The sequence below is a fragment of the Phaenicophaeus curvirostris genome, chromosome 1 (assembly GCF_032191515.1).
Source record: "Phaenicophaeus curvirostris isolate KB17595 chromosome 1, BPBGC_Pcur_1.0, whole genome shotgun sequence".
NCBI lineage: Eukaryota > Metazoa > Chordata > Aves > Cuculiformes > Cuculidae > Phaenicophaeus > Phaenicophaeus curvirostris.
In genome coordinates, this window is record NC_091392.1 from 105,685,143 (window position 1) to 105,707,791 (window position 22,649).

The 22,649-nt window shown below is 38.2% G+C and overlaps 1 protein-coding gene across 3 annotated transcripts in view; it reads left to right on the plus strand.

The window, feature by feature from the left end:
- The window catches only part of USP25 (ubiquitin specific peptidase 25), a 91,525-nt gene that overhangs the window by 53,353 nt on the left and 15,523 nt on the right, over positions 1–22,649 (plus strand). For all 3 annotated transcript variants that reach the window (XM_069870463.1, XM_069870472.1, XM_069870482.1), the window contains exons 7-18: positions 1,944–2,081; positions 2,953–3,029; positions 3,512–3,585; positions 5,077–5,225; positions 8,939–9,066; positions 9,848–9,943; positions 10,246–10,407; positions 12,165–12,373; positions 13,073–13,143; positions 16,760–16,988; positions 18,409–18,606; positions 21,368–21,507. In XM_069870463.1, coding sequence (XP_069726564.1) covers positions 1,944–2,081; positions 2,953–3,029; positions 3,512–3,585; positions 5,077–5,225; positions 8,939–9,066; positions 9,848–9,943; positions 10,246–10,407; positions 12,165–12,373; positions 13,073–13,143; positions 16,760–16,988; positions 18,409–18,606; positions 21,368–21,507 — 1,671 coding nt within the window. The remainder of the gene's footprint in view (positions 1–1,943; positions 2,082–2,952; positions 3,030–3,511; positions 3,586–5,076; positions 5,226–8,938; positions 9,067–9,847; positions 9,944–10,245; positions 10,408–12,164; positions 12,374–13,072; positions 13,144–16,759; positions 16,989–18,408; positions 18,607–21,367; positions 21,508–22,649) is intronic.

The window sequence follows — 22,649 nt, forward strand, 5'->3', positions numbered from 1 at the left end:
TGTGTAGATTGCTTTAGAAGCATTTCTTAATCATAAATTGTCCCAACATCAGTGTATTAAGAAATTATGCAGGCAGGATAGGTGATAAAATAGAGAACATTTTAGATTATGAACTTCCCATTTAGTTTATATTTCAGAATTGATTTTAATTTTTTGTGTGTTGTTGCACCTACGGTAGGCTTTAAAATTGAGAGCTATTTGCTGTGATTACTTTATTAGTTCTTTTGTTTTAATGTGAAAGACCTTTGTGGAACTGTATACCTTGTCTGAGGGACTGGCTCTGTTTAGGCTTTGTTTAGTCAGAGTCACTGGTTTTTTGTGGCAATGCTCACGTATTCTGGTCAAGGATCACACATAATGCTTATAGTAGAGCTTTTCCAAGAAACAGCAAGGATATTTCTAATTTCTGAGAACTTTTTTAGGCTTTACAGATATAATTGTTTTGAGAAATCCAGTTGTTCAACCTAAAACAAGTGTGCTTAAAACTCGGCCAAATTAGTAAATTTGGATAAGTAATGGAATAATACTCACAGCCTGTGTGCTTCAGATTTAACAAAAGGAAGGCGAGATCTAGAGTATCCTGCAGTGAATCATCTATATTATACACATGCATTATCACTAGTATTGAAACATCTTGACAAATATATCTGTTACGCAAACTTGAAATTCTGCAGGTTTCTAATGGATCGCTAGAATAATAAGGAAAAAATCACTTTCACACTTTGTTTCCCTGTTTAGTTGGTATAAAGTGCTTTAAATATCTAAATGGGAGACTGATTTTATCTTAAATTATGGTGATTTAATGTTCAATTAGGATGGCGTTTGATGAAGTCTTCAGCCTTTTCCATGAACGTTGTTTATAATTGGCAGGTGTTTTGCAAATTGAACTAGAAGAGCAAGTAAAACCTGGGAAGAAGTATTTTTATATATTTTTATATATAAGTTTTATATTATATGTAAAAGTTGACTAGAAGTATTTTTTTGGGGGGGGATTATTATGCAGAATATATTCCATTTCATCCTGCACGGTTTTAAAAGCTGAAGTAAGAGAGACTTTATGTACAAAAACCTTTATGCATGCTGGATTGACATAAGAGTAACTAAACGGATTGGCTGTTTGATCAGCATCTTAAATAGTTTATCATCAAGTAATTCGAGTTTGACCAGCATTTGACACCTGTGCTACTTTTGAATGTTACTTTGTTCTAATCACAAGTGAGTATTACACGGGCTTTAATTTCACAAGTATTTGTCAACTCTGTATTCAGAAGCATGAGTGATATCCAGTCTCCACAGCATTTGTAACATGGTTTAATCTATGGTATGACAGACTTGTTTCAGTTTACTTGCTTTCATTATACAGGCAGAAAATTTCTTCTGCTTCTCTCCTGGGTACCAGAAAAAGAACTCCATATTCTGCATGAAGTATACTTAAAAAGTAGGTAGAAAGGAGAGGAGGCTATTTCTTTTACTTGTGTCAAGAGAAATAATAATGATTTGTGTACACTGTATAAATTTAACCTTCAGTAAAAATTAAGCTTAGGAAGGTACTAGGTAATGTGGAAGCTCACAGAAAGTTCGGCTAGTTCAATGCATATTGTTCAGTTTGCTACTTAAGGCTTTGTAAGTCTCAGGAACACTAAATTCTGTGTTAAATGCAACTCAGCTGATCCACTTGTGTATTCAGAGCCATTTGAAGTGAAACAGCCATATCTAGTTGAGAAGGGAGCTTTCAGTTTCTGAAATGTTATTTTCTTCCCAGAGAACAATACTATTTTCAAAAACTAACAAGTAAAAGACACCCACACTACCTTGGTAGGACTACAAGTAAGCCTATATATTATGATGATTGGCTGGATATATGCTTAGTTCGTTGGCTAATATGTCTGTAAAGTAGATTTTTGTTAACCCTTTGTTGAATATTTTTTCTTCTTCAAATACAGGAACATAGGAATCTGCCTTTCATGCGTGAGTTGAGGTACCTGTTTGCACTTCTAGTTGGTTCAAAGAGAAAATATGTTGACCCATCAAGAGCAGTTGAAATCCTTAAAGATGCTTTTAAATCAAATGATTCCCAACAGGTAATATCGATGTATTTTCATCTAAGCTTATGCGTGTTTTCACATGGTCATTTGGCAGTAGGAAACACCTAAAATGGACAACAAAAATTCAAAATAACCACAGGAAATAAACATCAATTAACACAGTCTTAAAGCTTTTTCTCTAATATTATGTGATCTCTGCTCACTTTTATTAACAAAAAACATTACGGACAGCATGACTGTTATATTCGGCACACTTTCTTCCTTTTATTTTAGAAACTGACTAATAGTTCCACAGGTTTTTAGGGTTTAATTTAGCTTCTAAGTTTGTGGTTTTTGAAAGAGATTATTCTTAGCATTTAACACAAAAATCCAGGGCTGGTACAGTCCTAGTACGTTATATGTCTGTGTAGATATTGGTTTGGAGGTCCTAGTAGTAATTTTTCAGGATTCTTGCCCAAGTCATAGTGGGTATAGTTTTGCTTTTTTGAGAAACGCTTTGTTTCTTCAGATGCTTTATTTTTCCACATGAGGTTATGTGGCTAAGGTGTTTAATTACAACAGCATGCTGAATTTAGTGTTCAGTGGAAGTAATATTAGTCAACACTTATTAGATACACAAGGGTTTGAACAATGGGATTCATGAGATACCATTGGACTAGTGTGGTATGAAAGCTGAGCCCAGGTAACAACAATCACAAAACAGTGTAATGGCTGAGGAATACCAGAGCCTTGGTTTGCTCCGAGAGCCGGCCATGAAAAATAAACATGCTGTGATCTTAGACATAGTATGATTTTTAGAGCTCATGGTGGAGGGGTGAATACCGCTGTACTGATCTTCTAAGGTGACACTTCATTGTGTTCTGTTACGTATGTGAACATATACTGATCGTTTTTTATTTTTCAACAGCAAGATGTTAGTGAATTTACACACAAATTACTAGATTGGCTAGAAGATGCCTTCCAAATTAAAGCTGAAGAAGAGAGGTAAAATATTTTTCTAGCTCTGTTTCCAACTGGATTGTATATTTTTTAGCCATACAGTGCAAAGTAGATTTTTAGTTGTTTGGTTTGCTTTTTCTTATCAAAATGTTCAATATACTTCTCAGAAGTAAGCGCTCGTCATTTGTATAAATGAACATCTATAAACTATTTTTTGAATACATAATTGTTTCTAGAGTGTTGCAGGAAATAGTTTCCACAAGGGTTTTGTACAATTTAACCACTCACGAATTGAATCTGATTTACGTAAATTTTCCTAGAGTGAAGCACTTCTAAAACTTAATTTTCAGAATATACTTATCATTGCAAATATATGAATCATTGTCATTAGAGGAAAGTACAAAACTTAATGAACGGTAACTGAGTAAACCAGGAAGCATTCTCATAATGGATTCAGCATATTCTGCTCATAGCTTTATAAAAGTTCATAGTTTTGATTTTTGCATTAATGCACTTTCTGTTTTCAGGGAAGGAGAGAAACCAAAGAACCCAATGGTGGAGTTGTTTTATGGACGATTTCTAGCAGTAGGTGTACTTGAAGGTACGCATCCGAATTTTAATTGGACTTTTGGGCTCATGTATTTTCAGTGTTTGTATAAGTACACAGTTGAATGATGCAATTGTAGTATTTTAGCTACTTCCGCAGAAGAATAGTTGGAGAAAAGGCATTTGGTCTGTGACAAAAAGTTTGTCCTGAGAATTTGAGACTGTGGGTAAATGAAGTGATCTGCAGAGGGTCCAGAAATGCTCTTTGAATAACTTCCAGGAGCTGAGTGTAAACTCTCAAGTGCGTTGAAGTTAGGGTGAGCTGAGCAAAAATTATTGCAAGAAATTATTATCAAAGCACTTTTGCCGCTGAGTGGTATATAGAAGGGAAGTTACTGTATTTACTTGAGCTAATCTCTTTTCCTGTGCTTAATTTGATGCTTTTTAAAATGTTAATTGTTGCATTCTCTTTTGCACAGTTTTTGGCATGGATAACTCACCCTCTTAAAAGTATAGTTTGTTGAAAGTAAGTCAGTGGAAACCTGCTCAAGGGCAGTGTCAGAGAGAATACTGAGGAGAAAGGAACTGTACAACAAGCTTCCCTTTATCTTGTTTGTATATAGTTAGTTGATCTGCAGAATTGCAGCATTGTCTGTTTCCAGGAAGCCAGTAGTTGTGAATTTATTTTTTTTTTTAATATTGGTGCTCCTGTACCCCACTCCAAAAGTGAATGACTCCCAAGATGCATTTGAATGAAGCAGCTATAAACTTTAAAGTGACTTCCAGGTTGTTCCTCAGCCTGGAACAGTGTTTTGTGGTTTGTTGTCAGATTTCAAAACCATTCTGTAGATTGCTTGTTACTAGCAAGCATTCTTGCTCCTTTGCGTTTGGCTACTTTCATCCCTTACATTCTCATCTTGACTGATGAGATAAGAAAAAAAGGAAACCAGTGGAAAAAAAATGCCGAATGTAAGACGAGTTACTGACCTCAGAATGAAATAAATTGAAGTTGTGGATTGAAATTGCTTGATAGCCATATTTCTCCTTACGTTTGAGCTTACATCTTTATATACTGTTAGCAAATTATGGTCTTGTTTTTGGGACAGAAATCATGAATGTTCTCTTTTGTGATTTATTTTTTGCAAAATATATTTATACAAAGGGCTGTTTCATACCAACAATTCCACTGACTTTGCTGATACAATGTAGAGTTGTATTACTGAGCTGCTATTTGCAGAAGAACTTTGATTTATATGTTTAAAAATTCGCATACATCTGTGGTGCCAAGTCATTTTGAGTTTTGCTTATTACCGGTAGGTGCAAAAGCAGTATAAAACATAGCCTGAGGAGGAAAATACAGTAAATTTCAATGTTACGTTCAAGCAGCTTTTTCGAGTAACTTGTTTTCATACATGTAGTTGACTTGTTTAATAAGAAAGCATAGGTATTGTTCAGTAGGCTAGGCCAGGTCACCTAGGATTGTTAGGGTTTTCTAAAGGTAAATGTTTGTTCCTACAGCCTTAACAGTTTAATTTCTTATGTGAAGGTAAAAAATTTGAAAACACAGAAATGTTTGGCCAGTATCCACTCCAGGTTAATGGCTTTAAAGATCTGCATGAGTGCCTAGAAGCTGCAATGATTGAAGGGGAAATTGAATCTCTCCATTCAGAGAATTCTGCAAAGTCTGGTCAGGAGGTGAGTTAAGTACTCCTGTGGGCTTCTCTCAAGGTGTTTTTGTAGTAATCTTTATTTTTCACTGGGGTTTGTGTGTTTTTGTTGTTTGTTTTTGGTTTTTTTGTTTTTGGGGTTTTTTTCTATGTGACCTACTGCTGTGCAGGTTCTGTTATCTGGCATAATTAGATTGTTAATTTGAGGGGCTTGGATCTCTTTTGGTGTATCCAGAGTATCCTCTTTTTTGTATTTGTCATAGGATACAAAGTTCATGCTTATTAAAAGCTGGCACGATTAAGTGCTTACAGTGATTTGGCACAGGCTGTTTCCCACCTGTTGCTGATACATGATCTTCCAAGTATGGGTATAGTGTCCTGCGTAGCTTACCACTGCTCTGCCTGCTCACCCTCTGCCATGCTGTAATCAGCAACCATGAGCTGTGCATTTGACAATTGCTTTGCAGCATCATTGTAATTCTGGCTTGTAATTCCTCCGCAGTGTCTACCCTCCTTCCCCTCTCCCTTTTTTATTAGTGTTACCCAGCATCATGCTCTTTTGCCCCCTACAGTGTGCAATTCTTCTCTTTGCTTGCAACAGACAATATTTGCTCTATAGGCTGCAGTTCCTCCCAGGAAAGTTCTAGCAAGAGCAGGAGGCTACCAAATGTAAGAGCGGGGAGGTGTGGGTGAAGGGATTCAGAAGGCATCCCCCTAAGAAGTTGATGTTTGCAATGTATGGTGTTGGGATGAGGTGATGAGTGGGATTTTTTTGTGCACAAGTCATGGGTTAGGGAGAAGAGTTTGGTGGTGGTGATTGTAGAGCCAAGACAGTGTACTCTGAAATGGCTGGCATACATGAATGTGCCCAGCATTTTTCTCTAGCAGAGCTCTCTCTTAATAACCTGTGGGTTATTGATGTGGAAATTTGGGAATCCCAATCACCTGTAGAAGCTGAGCTTCTTTCTCTTTACACAATTGTTCGTATTTCATTAGTTACTTTGAAGATGTGAAATCTTAGGAGATTTCTTCCACTTAAGTAACAAGTTCAGGTATAGTTTCTTCCTTCATGACAGTCTTTTTCAGTAATGAAATTTTGCTTCCTCTGTGTATGCTGATATGATTAAAAGGGTTTAATTACTGAGTCTAGCAACACACAGTGAAATCATCCTTCAGTCTCAAGTTATACTTCCAGCTTTGTGTTATCAACAGAAGTTTTAAAGAAGTTTTTGCAGTCCCTTTTTCTAATCAGCTATTGTTGACGAAGTATTAATCAAACAAATCAGATGTTAATAAGCGTTTTCAAATGTATTTACACATATTTCTGGATGTGTTGTTCTTCCATGGGATATCTCAATTTTTTATTCTGGCAATTGTAGAACTGACCTCTTACAATGATCATATTTTCTGAAATATAACTGGAAGGAAAAAATAAAATCTCATAAATATATTTGTGCAATCCAAAGTTCAGTTTCTTCATGCAAGGTGAAATCTTATGTGTACCTACCACAAAAGCATGACTGTTCATCTTATGGTCTGAAGGTTGTTTGTACATTCAAGCATAAAATGTCAGTTCAATAAATGCTTGACTAGGAATGTCAGACTTGGGGTTATTTTGGTTTGGTTTCTGAGGGTTTTTTAACCTTTAATGTCAGGAAACTATGGGCAACAGAAGAATAGTTGTGTGAAGGTCTAGAATGTTAGTCAAGGTTTTAATCAGCTTGGCTTCTAAGTGTATGGAAATGAAAGTGAAATAGACATGTGGCTGATTGACAACAGTGGCAAAACAAGAAAGGATGTCATAAGTCTAGAAAAAATTATTGTATTATTACCAAGGCCAAGTAAATTAGCTCTATTACACTGAAGTTATTTATAGTGGTTGCTGCTGTTAGATTTTATGCTTAAGCATAATGCCCCAAAGATATTACAGTACAGTGGAAGGTTTGGAGCTACTGAAAGAAACTGAATTTCTTGTCATTTAACCAAGTCTGTCTCCACTAGACAAAGGATATAAGTGGTGTTTGTCTGAGCTGGTAGATATCAAAGCTTAAAGAGAGTAATATTAATGTTGCAGTCGCATGTGTTTTATCCTGAAAGCAACACCCTATTTTTCCCCCTTGTTCCCACCATTGTCTCTAATGGAGTATTTAGCTTGTTCATTATTATTATTACTACTATTATTATCATGATGCCTAAAAACCTCAGTCATGGAGTAGAGTGTCAGCAAGCAAGCTAATAAACAAACAGAAGAGAGACATCCCAAGGAGCTTAAATCAGGATCCAAAAGGAGATGGAGATCTATGTACATACTTGGAGTTACAAGCGTGGGGAGTATGAAATAACATTTGTCAGCATCATGGCTGGTGAAATTCAGCACATCAGCAGCAAGTGCTTTGGGGGGCCTTGTAATAAAAGTTTTTTTTAGGGGGAAAGGTTGTGGTGTGGCTTTGCTGGCTTTAGTATTGAAATTTGCTGCTTTATGAAGTTGTTGCAAGAGAGAAGTAATGATTGTTTCCTTGAAAACTGAAAGGTTTTTAGTGGAGGTTGACATAGGCAAGGAAAGGCAACTCATTTTGCGTGTAAGCAGATCAGGAATGATGCTGAAGGCAACAAATTGGGAAGATGCAGCAACATCCTGGAAATCAGTTAGTGTGGCAAGGCTGCATGCACGAAGGCCAGGCAAGGGAAGAAGAGAGGAAACATTGCAGTGAGATGTGGAGTAATAAGAACCTAGACCCAAATTTTAGCTATTAGCATCAGGAAGAAAAGGCTGCCTTGGAGTTACTGTATGAAAAGATGATTCAAAACACTTGGCTGGATAGGAGAACTTGAAGTGAGTCTTGAGTCAAATGCCACGGTCAGGGTGTGGGCGTTGATGTGTGATAACAATGTCCGCAGCAATGAAGCTTGATTTGCCCTTGTTTGGCTAGGCTCCAAAACATACTAAACTGAAAGAATGTGGTCTTTATATTGAAGAATGGGATGAAAAGGGGGACTGTAATGCTGGAATAGGAGCTGAATTTCTCTTGTAGTTGAAAAATGAAGCGTGTAAGCAAAGAAATGAGGACTAAGGATAGTCCTCTACTAAATACTCAGAGAAAGCTAGGATAAGGTGATGATAACATGAGTTGGTCTGTAAACGAATTAGCAGTGATTAGAGACATGAGCAGAAACTTCAGGAGAGGCTGCTAGTGCAGGAGAGATTACAACAAAATATCAATTTTACTGTGCTGAGAGAGCTTGTCTGACCCAGCCTTAAGCACTCGCTGATCCTGCTTCAGAGGAGGTGATTAGAAACTGGGTGGTATCAGGTGAATGAAAGGGTCAGAAACTTGAGTCTGGGACAGCTGGTGGGAAGAGCACTTGATACAATATAAACAACTCTTTCAGTGGCCTTTGAGAGTTAAAGGAGAACAGGACAGTTGGCAAGGCAGGTAGGTTCAAGCGTAGACCACTTTCAGTTAAGAGTGAGACAGATGAGGAAAGAAGCCTTCCTGCCTACTCTGCTTTGATGCAGATAGGCATAGATGAGTTGTAAAGCTCTGATGAAGCAAGTGTGACAAATGGTCTGTGTCCACAGCGAAGGGCAAAAATGGGAACTTTGGCAAGCTTATGCTGATACACGTTATAAACCCAATTTCTACTATGGCTGTGTCAGTCTGTAGATATTGTAACGTTATTACTAAAGATCTGCTACTGGAAGGCATTCATTGTGGGGTTTTCTGTTTTTCTTTTGTTCAGCATTGGTTCACTGAGCTTCCTCCTGTCTTAACTTTTGAGCTATCAAGATTTGAGTTTAATCAGGCTTTGGGGAGACCAGAGAAGATACACAACAAATTAGAATTTCCTCCAATTTTGTATCTGGACAGGTACAGTATAATATCATCAACAAAGTCCTAGTGTGAATATGATTTAAATCTCATGAGTTTCGGTTAAGTAACTGGTGCATCTTATACTTGCTTAAATTGCAGTAAATTTCCATTCTAGCTGGACAAATTACAATTTTCATGGGTTTCCTCTTTTTTAGAAAATACACATAGATAACAATTTAAGGCATACTGCTACTTTGTGCCAGAATATTCATATACTTCTATCTTTAATTTGTTGCTAAGTAGTTGTGTACACAGGCAAAATAGTTTGAAAAATCACACTGTTTGAGTCCATTTGGGAAAGAGTGAGTAGTCAGATATTTCATGCTGTTCCAGATGGATTGCATGGATTGAATAGGACTCTAAGCATCAGTGCATGCTGTCTGTATGTAGAGGTGAGATACTTGGCTTTCATTTAGATGCTAAATGTTGTTTGTGAGCCTAAACAATGAAACGGGAGTATTTTTGTGTAGTTGCTACTTAAACCACTTAATTTAGAAGCTTTCCTAGTATGTGTTTGTATGCATTTACAAGAGGTATCTGTGGTATGAAGAGAGGTTTGACACTGGGGATAACGCATGTTCTGAAAGTTGAGGAAGCGTAATGGGGTTACCATTTTCTTCAGGTGTGTTTTAATACTTAAGAAACTGTAGGTAAAACAAGATTCTAGAGAGGGGTTGTTTTTAGTAACACTAAGTGATGTGGCTGATGGGTACAGATCTCAGTTTCAGTGTTGAAATACTGTCGGCTGACACCTCTTTCTAACTTTCATGTTTTACAGGTACATGCACAAAAACAGAGAAATAACAAGAATTAAACGGGATGAAATCAAAAGACTCAAAGAGTACCTCATGGTTTTACAACAGAGATTAGAACGGTACTATAGATAACTGTTTACAGTGTAAATGCAAATAATATTATGGGCTACATAGAATAACTGCTTTCAACTGTGCACTTTGTGTGTAGTTATTTGCTGTAAATTTCCCTGCTGTGTCTCCTTTCTTTTACTGCTTTTCTTGGAAACTGTGTAGAAACGTGGTAACTCTGGTGCATGAAATGTGCTAGGAGAGGCTTGCATTATTTCATTGCAGTCAAGCAGAAAAAAAAAAAAAATCCTCTTTTCTTTTTTTTTTTTTTGGATATGTGAGTCATGGCATTAATACGTTTTATGGTTAACAGATATTTAAGCTATGGTTCTGGTCCTAAACGATTCCCCTTGGTAGATGTCCTGCAGTATGCCTTGGAGTTTGCCTCCAGCAAGCCGGTGTGCACATCTCCTGTCGATGACCTGGGTGCTAGTGCCACTGCCAGCGGCACGCTGCCAGCCCAGACATCGCCCAGGTAAGGACTGTCTCCTGCTCTCCCAAGGAGAGAGACGAGTCATCCCCTCAGTGCAAACTCAGCTGCTGAGGGAGAGAGGAGGACGTTTAACTATTTTGTTCACCAGATTAACAGAAGTAGGCATCTTCTATGGAATACAGCGTAAAATTTCTGCTCTCTTCCTAGGAGTGTTTTTCAGTATGACAGACTTAAATAAACCACAATATTGTAATCTGGGTTTGTTGTAAGCGCTTCTAAAACTGTCCTTAGGTAGAAAATTACCATTTTCAAACAAAGCACACTTCCACCTACAGTTCCAAACAGACACAATATCAGGTGAGGTCACTGTTTCACAAGTGTGTTTTTTCACAAATCTGAGTTTGTGCAGTATATTTGTGTTGTGGAGCTTCAAGTTTGCTGGTGTACAACTTATCTGTTAATTTTTACCTGGGAGTTAGGCTCCTCTTCTGCTTTGCTAATTACATTTCTGATTGAGATTGTCTGGCCCCTAGCAGTCTGACTTTTTAAATACAGACTAGCCGAAGTAACATTATTGGACCTTATTCTCCCTGATGACTTCATTATTGAAGCTAGTAATAACTATTAGTATCAGTTAATAAAGTTGAGTATAACTTAGGATAGGGTTTGACTGAGTGAGCGCAAATGGTTTTGTAACAGAGCTTTTCATATTGCAGCTGAAAAATAGGGTTATGGGCTCTGCTCCAGTCAAGATTAATAACTATTCTTCAGAGAACGTAAAGTAAATTAATCTAAAAATCCTTTAAAAAATTTCAGACATCTTACTGATACATGCCAATAGAAATCATGATGATTGACAAGAGAAGACAAACTTCTAAGATACCATTGTTTGCATGAAAAGCAATGCCAGAAGTGGTATACTTTGAACAAAGTCCTATATAGGAAGGTTGTTCTGTAAAGCTAACAGTCTGTAGAAATGTAATAGTATGTTTTGTGATGTGACGTTGTTAGCTCCTAATGTTTTCAGAACTTGCTAAATTACTGAAGAATCCAGATTCCTCAGACTGTATCATGATGCTACACAGAGTAAAAACTACAGTGGCATGCTAGAACCTCAGATTCCTTCATGCATATGATTATATATGGGTAGTCTTGATAGGAGGAGAAAAATCTCTAACAAATTCTCATTTTTAATATTCTGCTGCTTTTGTAGAATTCACCTAAGTTAGCCACTTTGAGTGACAAGACTTGTTTGGAACAAGTTTATATGGTTTTCTGCTAAATTTCCAGTGTGTCATAAGAGGTTGTTTCACTGTTGCTTTTAAGTTGAGTTGTAGGCAAGTGATTGGCAAGAGAAAGTTCTGCTAGACATAAGACATGAAGAAGTTATTAAACATGGAACTTGTATTTATTGGGTTTTATGGTCAATGGGCCATAAGGTAGTTTTTCTTTCTGCACTTTGGCTGTTAATGATTCAAACCACAGCAATTACTTGTATGACGTTATTTGAATGTGTAAAGCACAAGTAAAGCAAACCGTGGCTTGACTGATCCAGTTCCTTTACTGTTGGTAATGGCAACCAGAATTGTTATTGTGCTAACATGTAATACACCACAAAGTTTTTAGAAGTCATATAGTGATTCCATATTGATGCTGTAGGTAACTTTGCTGGGTTGCACTGCAGGAAATTACTAGTTTTTAAAATATCTTGTTTCAGATAAAAAGCTTATTTTTATGGTGTAGCTTTTATTTGGAATACATGATTCAATTTTTGTATTTCATGTTTTGAAATAATGCAGCACAATAGAGCAGCAGGGGCCTTCATCTTCAGATGTCCCAAGCACATCTCCTGCACAAAGATCAGTAATACATAAACCATTCACTCAGTCACGAATTCCTCCTGATCTGCCAATGCATCCAGCGCCAAGGCACATCACTGAGGAAGAGCTGTCTGTCCTAGAAGGCTGTTTACATCGCTGGAGGACTGAAGTAGAGAATGACACTAGAGGTAATGCAACAAGATGAAGAATGTACTTGCCATTGGAAAAGTATTGTGGAAGTGGGGGAAATCATCTTAATATTCTCGTGTGTGCTGAGTTTAGTACTTTCAGACTTATCCGTGGCATATAGGAAGGGAAGTCAGTTAGAGATTGTAGTAGACTGAAGGTGTCTAAACTGAAGATACAGGCTGGGCATTGAGTGAAGCATACATAGGTGTTTCAATGTACATTTCTCTGTGTGTTGAGGGGAGTAGAGTGGAACAAGGTGGGGTCCGTGCCAAAGAACATCTCTGCACGTGTGTCTGAGCTGTCGGTGTGATAATGGCTTGGCCTGTGCTGTGACTTGGTGCTCTGCAGACGGGGGGTATAGAGTAGGGTTACCCCTTCTATAAATTCAGTGAATTTCTGAGCAAAGGCATTTTTGGAGTGGGTGGAGCTTAGCCTGTTCTGTTCCTCTGAGGGAAACAAGGGAAGTAGTTGTTCCGGCAGGGGTAGACTTGGCTGAGCTCTAGGAGATAAGCAGTGGTGTGTGGTGTCACGAATCACTCTTTGCTTTATCATCTGAGAAGGTTTAGAGTTTATCACACAGGTAGATAAACAGATGCACCAAATGTAAGACATGCCCTTGTTTGGCTTTTAATGACATAAGATGTAGCCACATGCAATTATGCAGCCTCATGGAAGAGATTCTTTCATTTTTCTTTTAGACTTACAAGAAAGTATATCTAGAATACATCGGACAATTGAATTGATGTACTCTGACAAAACAATGGTCCAAGTAAGTACAATTTCTGCATGAGAACTCAAAATGTATTCCTTGTGTCACTTTTGTTGAAGTTCTTAGATACTTGGAAGTAGAGCAAGTATACAACAGTTACGTATAGTGGTTTGAGAAGTTTTGTTGAAAAGTCATAATGGGTTTTGCAAACTTTTTAATTATGCATAGTCAGGTGGAAGACGCAATTAGAATTGTTTTACAGGAGATGTACTTAAATTTAAGCAACTTTGTGATGAAAAGCCCCAATATGTTTTATCTCTTATCCACTTTTTTTTTATGTGAACGCAGAACTTCAGTTTTTGTGTAACACAAAGAATTTTTCTCACCCCATTTTGAATGTATAGCTGGGTTGCCTTAAGGCTTTAAGATGACAAAGCATTAGACACAAGAAACTATTCTTTTTTGTACTGTGATGCTTATTGCCATTGTGTACAACAATGCAACTTCCATATTAATACTTTGGAGTTCAAGGCTCCTAATTTTAATTCACAATTAATAATGCCAGTGGGTGTTTTTGTTGGTTTTGCTTTTTTTTTTGTTTTGGTTTTTTTTTTGTTATTTTTTTAAAACTCTGTCTACATGTAGTATCAGTCACAATCTTGACTATTAGTTTAAGCTGCCTTTTAGGGAGATTCTCACACTGTGTAGTCTGAATGGCATTTCCAGAATGCTCTGCTGTGGAGTTGTGGCTCCTCTGATATTCCTTATGTTCACATCCTCGTGTTTGCTCACTTTGGCAGGTTTTAAGGTTAAGGATTACCACTTCTGTTACTTTCTGTTAGTAAAAAGAACTATTTTCTTTCCAAGTAAGATCTGTTCAGCTTACAGTTTTCCTTGAGGTACATCTTAATTTTGTACATGGCTTATAATAGTTCCTGGCAGCTGAGCTCTGACGTTAAGTATTTCAGGCAGACTTGCCTAGATGGCTTTCTTTCAGCTTGCTACTGGCAGGCATTTTTTTCCTTAATACTTGTGTTATAGCAGGAAGGCTGCAGGCTACATGTCATCTAACAGTAAAATGAACTAATTTGGCGATCTTGCATCCAAATAAATAGCCTGTCTCTGTTGGCTTAGGTGCAATAGAAGGAAATACCTCTGCATGGTGAAGTTATTAGTCAGCAATGATCATAAAGGAAAAAGGAGATTACTTAGTAAAACACGTTGTCCTAGTGCAGATTTGTATAATGCAGACGAGATTTTTTTGTTCGTTTTGAAACAGAATTCCAGAAACAGAGGAGGATGAAGATGATATACAGATTTGTAGAGGGAGTTTCTGTGCCGTGCCTGAAAGTAGTGGGGTGTGTTAAGTGGGGTGTGTTAAGGAAACAAGTAGGTACTGAACCCATCTGAAATAGGCTGGAACCGAAGGTAGCCCTTCTGCAGTTTTGTTGATTTTTCCCTTGTGGGTGTTTTGGCATAATTGGAAGGAGGCAGGTGCATATAACTGTCTGCTTTCCGACATCTTAGTGTTGTCCCATTTTCTGGGAGCAGTTCCACAGTATTGAACTTTTCCTCTGAATGTTAAAATTGTAGTATTGAAAGCTTTTCTCTTGTAAGTTTTACGATAAGGTCTGGGCACACAAAACTAGACTTTTTAAGGAAAACATATTATATTTGCAGGATACTTCCTAGTGTTTGCATGAACTGTTTAGGAAGCTCTTAATCTTCTCCTTGTGTCTGCTTTGATTCTAAGGAAACTGCAGTTGTTTGTAAAATGCTTGTCGGATTGTCACATGAAATATATTCCCAAAATTTTTATTTTATCTTGTCCTTCTGAATAAATAGACTTTATCAGCTACTTATTTGAGTGTTTCCGTCCTTCCTTGAACTTGCTGTGGGGAAATGACACACCTGTTTTTTCCTGTGGGAATTAATCTTTGATATACCTGTTCTGTAGCTACCTTTGACAATAGTGGTAAAGCTCCTTTCCGTTTCATGAGTAGTAGGTATAAGCTAAGAAGCTTAATGCCGACTGTTTACTTTTGTGTAGCCCTGTACCTTTAATTGCTGTTGATATAATGGCTCATTGTCAGAGAGGCTTGGGGACAACTCCTAAGCCTAACCCTAACTATAATGATGCCCTGTGGAGAGTTGTCCATTCTCACGCAAGAGGTGCCTGTTGGCACTGAACTTGTCTGTCGCCCAGTCACAAACCTCTGTGGAGAACCTTCCTGAAGCTCGGCATGGATGAATGACAGCTGGTTTTCCAGAGCTGGAGGAAAGCTCTCAAACTGACCCACTTAGCATGGGTTTAAGTGAAATGATTTAAATTCACATGGGATTTTAACGCCCATGCATATGCAGGGCTTGCAGTCATTTTCAGAATGCTTTCACCCTAGTTTGCTAGCAGATGTTAAAAAACCCAGAGCTTTCAGATTTAAGGACTTGGTAGAATTTCTTCTGTGTATATTTCTTGTGTTGGGGAGATTTACAGTGCGGTTTGGTCTCTGGAATGACAGACTGTTGGATTCCAGCTGCTGTGCAGTCAGTCAGCTTTACAGCTCAAGATGAGTTGCAAAATCTCCTGTAGTTGCATATAACCTGGAAGAGAATGATCAGGTTAAAAATAACTTCAAGGAGTTTCTCACGTTGTATTTCTTTATATATATATGGTTACTGATTATTGTGGTGTTCAAATGATATTTGCAACAAATATTTGGTACATCTTGTGTTAAGTAGACCATTTATCTACAGTCCAGACTGTGATGCCAGCAAAAGATGGTTTCGGTTTTTTCATTCTATCTGAGCTGTTGTCATTCAGACACATTGTGCATAGCAGGGAAGATCAGTTTTCCCTTCTATGTTGCATGTGCTGTTTCAGCGGGTTAAAATGAGCAGATCATGAAGATGCTTTGAAAAGACTTGTAAGTAAGGAAGCACTCATTCATCTTGCTTCTTTCTCTCTCCTTCAAATTTCCAGCACATTGAAACTAAGTTTCGTGTTTTTCTTACTTGTTGGTGAACATGTGTAACCCGGGATACTTTTTACATTGATCCTAGAAACTGATATTTTCCTTTTCTGTCTCGGGTGGAAGAGAGGACTTCCTAATGTGTTTCATGCTTCTCTTAGCAATGCTTTACCAATATGTTTAAAATACTGGAAAAGAGTTGCATTTTACCTGTGAGTGATAGAAGTATTCTGCTCCCAGATATTCCATTAAATAAATTCTCTTACTGGCACATAGAAGGCACAGAGTTTATTACTTTGAATTTGCATATGCCTTTCCAGACTTTAGGACAAGTTGACCGGGTTAGAACTGAAGCAAATCATAGGCGCTCAAGGCTGACATATTTGAGGGTTTTTTTGTAGATGCAAGGAAAATATGAATCCTCTTTCCTTAATATTCAGAAGCAGAAGAGATATTTCTAGTGTAGGTTCAAAATGTTTCGAAGTTCTCTTGTAACTAGTAGTGGTAAGTAAGATAGTTCAAAGTCCTTTTGCTGATAGGGTTGCTAGTTTTACCTTTTTTTTTTTTTCCTGTGTGTCATGTTTTGACCCTCTTACTTTTTGTTTACTGTTATTTAATGTAGCTGTTATTGGTGGCAGGTAGTAGGGCCTAAATGCTGGCAAGAAAAATTTGACATTTTGGTTTTGTTTGTTTGGGTTTTTTTTAAGGTTCCTTATAGGTTGCATGCTGTGCTAGTTCATGAAGGTCAAGCGAATGCAGGACACTACTGGGCATATATTTATGACCACCACCAGAACAGATGGATGAAATACAATGATATTTCTGTGACAAAGTCAACTTGGGAAGAGCTGGAACGAGACTCTTTTGGTGGTTACAGGAATGCTAGTGCATATTGTTTAATGTATATCAATGATAAGGAACAATACTTGATACAAGGTAATGTTATGTATATATTTTCTGCATGATATAGAATAGCTGAATGTATTTATAAAGCAGGCTTCTTTAAAATGGATTTCCACATTTTTGGAATGTTTTTAATGATTATTGAAAGGTCTGTTTACATTCATAACTGTTAAGATTGTGTTTGTGGGTGGGACAATTGCTATTCGATTTTTCGAATAATAAAGATAATGCCAGTGTTTTAACATTATTAAGAGAGCAAAATAAAGTAAGTTTGCTAATTAGTAAATGTTTTGGCCAAGTGATTGGATGTTCAGAACTCTGGAGTTATCTCACTGAAGATTAGAACAGAAATATGGAAATAGAGAAATAAGCCTCTTAACATTTAAAGTCCTTATGAAGCGTTTTTCATAAGCTTCAGAACTCAACTTTACTGGATCATGGAAACTTAAGGCTTTATGCAGTATATTGAAATGCGAATAACTTGGTTTACTGCTTGGATTGTAGGTCTAAAGCAATACATGGATTGGCAAATGTATTTTCAGGTCATGTAGTGGTATGTAACTGTCAGGCTTGTACAGAAGTGTTTGTAGAGTGGGCAGTGATCCCTTATCAGGCCACGCAATACTCATGCTAATAGTGGCTGGTAAGCTGATTGTGAAAATGGCCAGAGATTCAATAACAAGTGGTGGAAAACTTTTGTGTCCCCATCTTTTCACAGGGCAGAAAGCTAGAGTGCAGATTTGTTCAGTTTTCAAATGAGAACCAATATTAACCTTGACATTTCTAGATTGCCAGAATAGCAGTGCACTTGCAGCCATAGGGTTTATGGGCCCTGTAGGGCAGCTGTGCTACTCTGAGGCCTGCTTGCTGGGGGACAGTTGCAGCTGATTGATCCCCTAGGATCTGTGATACTCTTGCAGAGACCATTCTCAAAGCAGAAAGGAAGGTTACTCAGTGTAGCTGGTGTTCACACCAGCTGACATCCCAAATCCCAGTAAAGCCACTCTTTCCCTTTTTGTCTTGGGTAGTTTTGTCCAGCTCTGTGTGTCAGGAATGCAGTCAAGCTATGGCAGTTTTCTTTTGACTTTTTTTTTCCTGAATATTCACAGTCATAGAGTGCTCATGGCCCAAAAGGCTCATCTTTCAAAATGGCAATGATCTGATGGTATAACATATAATCCAAAACCAGCATAATCCAAAGATCACAAGGGCAGTGGCCACACATCTCAGTAGCAGAGGAGTGCCCTACAGATGATAATAATAATAATAATAATAATTATGATGATAATGGTAACAATAATAATAATAATAATAATAATAATAATGATACAATGCTGGGATTTTGGTGCAATTCTTTGTGTTTCCAAAAATTCACCTGAGGAGATTTGTTGAATGTACTTTCTTTCCCCTTATTATTTCTTTTTCCTGAAATTTAAATTTCATGTTACTGCAGAGGAGTTTAACAAAGAAACAGGACAGATGCTTGTTGGAATGGACACGCTACCTTCCGATCTAAGGGATTATGTCAAGGAAGACAATAAACGTTTTGAGAAAGAACTTGAAGAATGGGATGCAGAACTTGCTCAGAAAGCACAGCAAGAGAAGCTGTTATCTCAGATACCCAGGGCACCAGCACCTTCACCTGCTCCAGGTTAGCTACTTTTATCTGTTTGTAAAAGGAGTAGAAGAAAAAAAAAACTAGCTTTTTTAGCTTCTGGCTTTTTACTTTTATATATATAAAGCCCTAGCCCTAAAAGGCTAGCGCTAGCCCCTAAGCTCTAGCCCCAAACCATAATCCCCAACCCCACTCCCTAACCCTCAACCCACAACTCCCAACCCCACTCCCTAACCTCCAACACTAACTGCACCTCCCAGCCACTACCCCCACCCCGTAGCCCTAACTCTAGCCCTCACCATTGCCTTAATTCCCAAACCCCCAACCCCAACACTAGCCTCATTCCCAACCCCACACTCTAACCATACCCCATGCTCTCATCCTAGTCCCTAGCCTAATCCCCAGCCCTCACTTTTAATTCTTAGCTTGAGCCCCAGCCCTCACTTTTAATTCTTAGCTTGAGCCCCAGCCACAATGCCCAACCACCAAACCCCAACCCAGCCCTCTAACCTCTAATCGCCTCAACCCCTCACCCTTGCCCTAATCCTAACCTGAGCCCCAGCCACTAACCTCCAACCCCTAACCCTAAGACCCAACCCTAACCCACCCCTAGCCCCAGCCCAACGTCACCCTAATCCACAACCAGCAAACCCCAACCCAGTCCCAAGCTGTAACCCCCCACCCCAACAAAATCCTCAAGCCAGAGCCCCAAGCCATAACCCCAACCTTAATTCTCCAAACCCAAGCTTGAACCCCAAACTCCAGGCCTAGCCACACCCTCTAACCTGTACCCTAGCCCCTCACATTAACCCTAATCCCAGTCTAACCCCAAATCCCCAAGCCATAACTCCTAACCCCAACCCCACCTCCTAACCCCAAATCCCTATCCCCAACACCAACCACACCTCCTAATCTCCAGCCCTAGCCCTAAACCGTAATCCCTAGCCCAAATTCCAGCTCCCAACCCCAAGGCATAAGCCCCTCATCCTAACCTGAGCCCCAGCCCCAACCCCTAACCGGCAACTTCCAACCCCCTACTCCCAGCCCTAGCACCATCGCCACCCTCTAACCCCTAACCTTTGCTCTTAACCTCAAGCCCCATCCCCAAAGCCAGCCCCTCCCGCAACCCTAACCCCTACCCGAGCCCGAGCCACAATGCCTAACCCCCAATCACCAACCTAATCCCCAGCCCTTGTGTAATCTAAAATTATAACTATTCACTTGATCTAGGTAACTGTACTTGAAGTTCAGCCTGGGCGTTGTATGCATTTAAAATATTATTTGTTGATTCTTCTTTCTTTTCCCTCCCAGTTCTGTTTAGCTTTTACTAATTTTTTTGTTTTTTACATGGAAGCCTTTGACCTTTGAAGAGAGATACCTATTAGCAGGTCTCACCAGTCTGTTTTGAGAATTTCGTAGAATCATAGGATAACCAGGTTGGAAGAGACCCACCGGATCATTGAGTCCAACCATTCCTATCAAGCACCAAACCATGCCCCTTAGCACCTCGTCCACTCGTGCCTTAAACACCTCCAGGGAAGGTGACTCAACCACCTCCCTGGGCAGCCTGTTCCAGTGCCCAATGACCCTTTCTGTGAAGAATTTTTTCCTAATGTCCAGCCTAAACCTCCCCTGGCGGAGCTTGAGGCCATTTTATTGGTCCATGAGTGATATATGTTCTTCTTTTCAGAATGATGGAGTAGAAAACCTACCTTCGTTTTTTACATTAGGACAGAATTTCAGTCTGAAGAGAAGAATAATTTATTTGGTGTGATGTACTGGTTAGAGTTAGCAATATTAGGTCCTGTGTAAGAAATGACTAAGTAAAAGTGAAGGTCTTAACTGTAGAAAAGGCTCTGAACAGCAACAGTGAGACCAGTGCTGTTAGTAACCTAAGTAATAACTACCACTGGCAATCTGACTGTAAAAACAAATGATTGCTTGCACACAGAAAAATCTGTCAGGTTTTAGGTTACATCCACCTTTTGCTCCATTGAAGAAGCCTGTATGCACATTATGTGACAGATGGCATGGTGGATTTGAGTAGTGACGCTGCTGTCCAGATGTTCTCGTTGTTGTATTTGAGCCATTAAGACTGAGGATATATTTCTCAGAACTATCTACAACTGCAAACTGAATGTAAAAAGTACAGTGATTTAATGAAGTTTCTCTTTTTGGAAACTTTATGGAGAATGACTTCATCTTATATTTGTTTTTACTTCACAAACACTTTTAGACTGACCTTAGTTCTTTTATTAGTAATCGAAGGTACTAAATGAATGTTTTATCTGTCTGCCAAAAATTGCTTTCATTATGTAAGAAATATAAGACATTATTTGTACTTAGGAAATTTATTGCCTTCAAATGGGAAAGACTTTCAGATTTCTCTTAGGTCAGAACAATGCAATGCATTGATTATTTTGCAAAGTAATACATTTGACGCTCAAGTTGGCTGTAAGTTATTCCATATATTGGGTCTGTATCCCACAGAAAGTCTGAGTAGAATCTCATCTTTTTATTACTCATGATTGATGAGTTTCTCTCACTCAAGAGCCTTAATAGGTCTGTTGACAGGAGAGGTCTGTTGTTTTTAATCTAAAATCACGGATCCATTTATGTGAAAGTGTGAAGTGACCTGATAGAGACAGACTGGTGTAAAGTTGTATTCATGAATGGTGTGCCCTAGCCTGCTTTTTCAATGTGGATTAGTTGTATCTCTGAGACAGTGATCCAAATAAAATTAATCAATTCAAAATCCATGCTTGTGTTAACACACAAAATTGTTTCTGTCACTAAGTTCAAGCAGGAGAACCAGAATATTTAGAGCAACCATCAAGAACGGATATTTCAAAGCACTTAAAAGAAGATTCTGTGCAAGCAATCAATAAAGCTTTGACTGAACAAGAAGATAGAGGCCCAGAAGCTATAATGGATACGGTGAGGATATTTTGAAGCTTGAAATTCTTCTTTTGCTTTTATTTTGCAAGCGAAAATGATATAATAGCTGATAAAAGGATGTATATGTGGAAACTTTTAACTCTAAAATTGCTATTTTTTTTAGGGGCTGTTCAACACTAAAGTCCATCCAGAAAGTGTGGACTACAGTAATGGGTGTCGTATAAGAAAAATACTAAGATAGATGTCTTCTGTATGATTAAAGTACTTGTCAAGAATACAGCATATTGTTGAAATGACAGTCATGTTTTTGCCCACTATCTTCTCAAAATGTCAGATGGTTCCATTTATTTTTCAGGATTAATTACAGACATTCGGCATAGAAAACTTGAAAACTACTGCTTTAAATATTCAGGTTTTCATTTGAGAACTAGAAGACTGTAATTGAGTTCCCTTGAAAGACCTATGGAAGTTAACATAGCTTTCAAAAATCAGAGGTCCCCTGGCAGTGTTCAGTAGCTTTAATGCAAATTCACAACTTGATGAAAATTGTCTTTTGAGGTTCATTAGATGCGTATATTAAAATGGTTATAGGAATTAGTATTGGGTGATTCTATTTTCACTTCATACAACAAATACTAAAAGGAGTTGAAAATTTAACTACTTCATGAATTATTTGTTAATCTTAAATCTAATTTAACAGTTTTCTTTCAGCAGATATTTTTTTGCTTTCCTTTAAGTATGTAGATACATGACCAATGTATTTGCCACAAAAGCAAGTGCCTTTAAAGCAGTACATACATCGGTCTTGGAACTGTATCCATAAGGGAAAAAATTATGAAATGTACAGTATCACTTCCTTAGGCACCCCTGCTAACCACGAGAGATGTGAACGATTTAGATCTGTGCAAAATGTGAAGCATGCTTCTTGAGTATGAATCCTCATTCAGCAGAAGCAGTCTAGTCTTTGAGGCCAACAGGAAAGCTCTCTTAAAGCCTGGGAAAATGACATGGCAACTTGGTGACTTGTACACCCAACATGTTTTCCATCCCTCTTTCCTGTGGCGCCTGGAGAGCAGAGGAACACACTTTATCTACTAAACTGAAATCAAGGCCAACTGAGAAATTAATCTAACCCTGGATGAGAAGGTGCTATACCACTAATGCTTTGGGCTACTGCATAT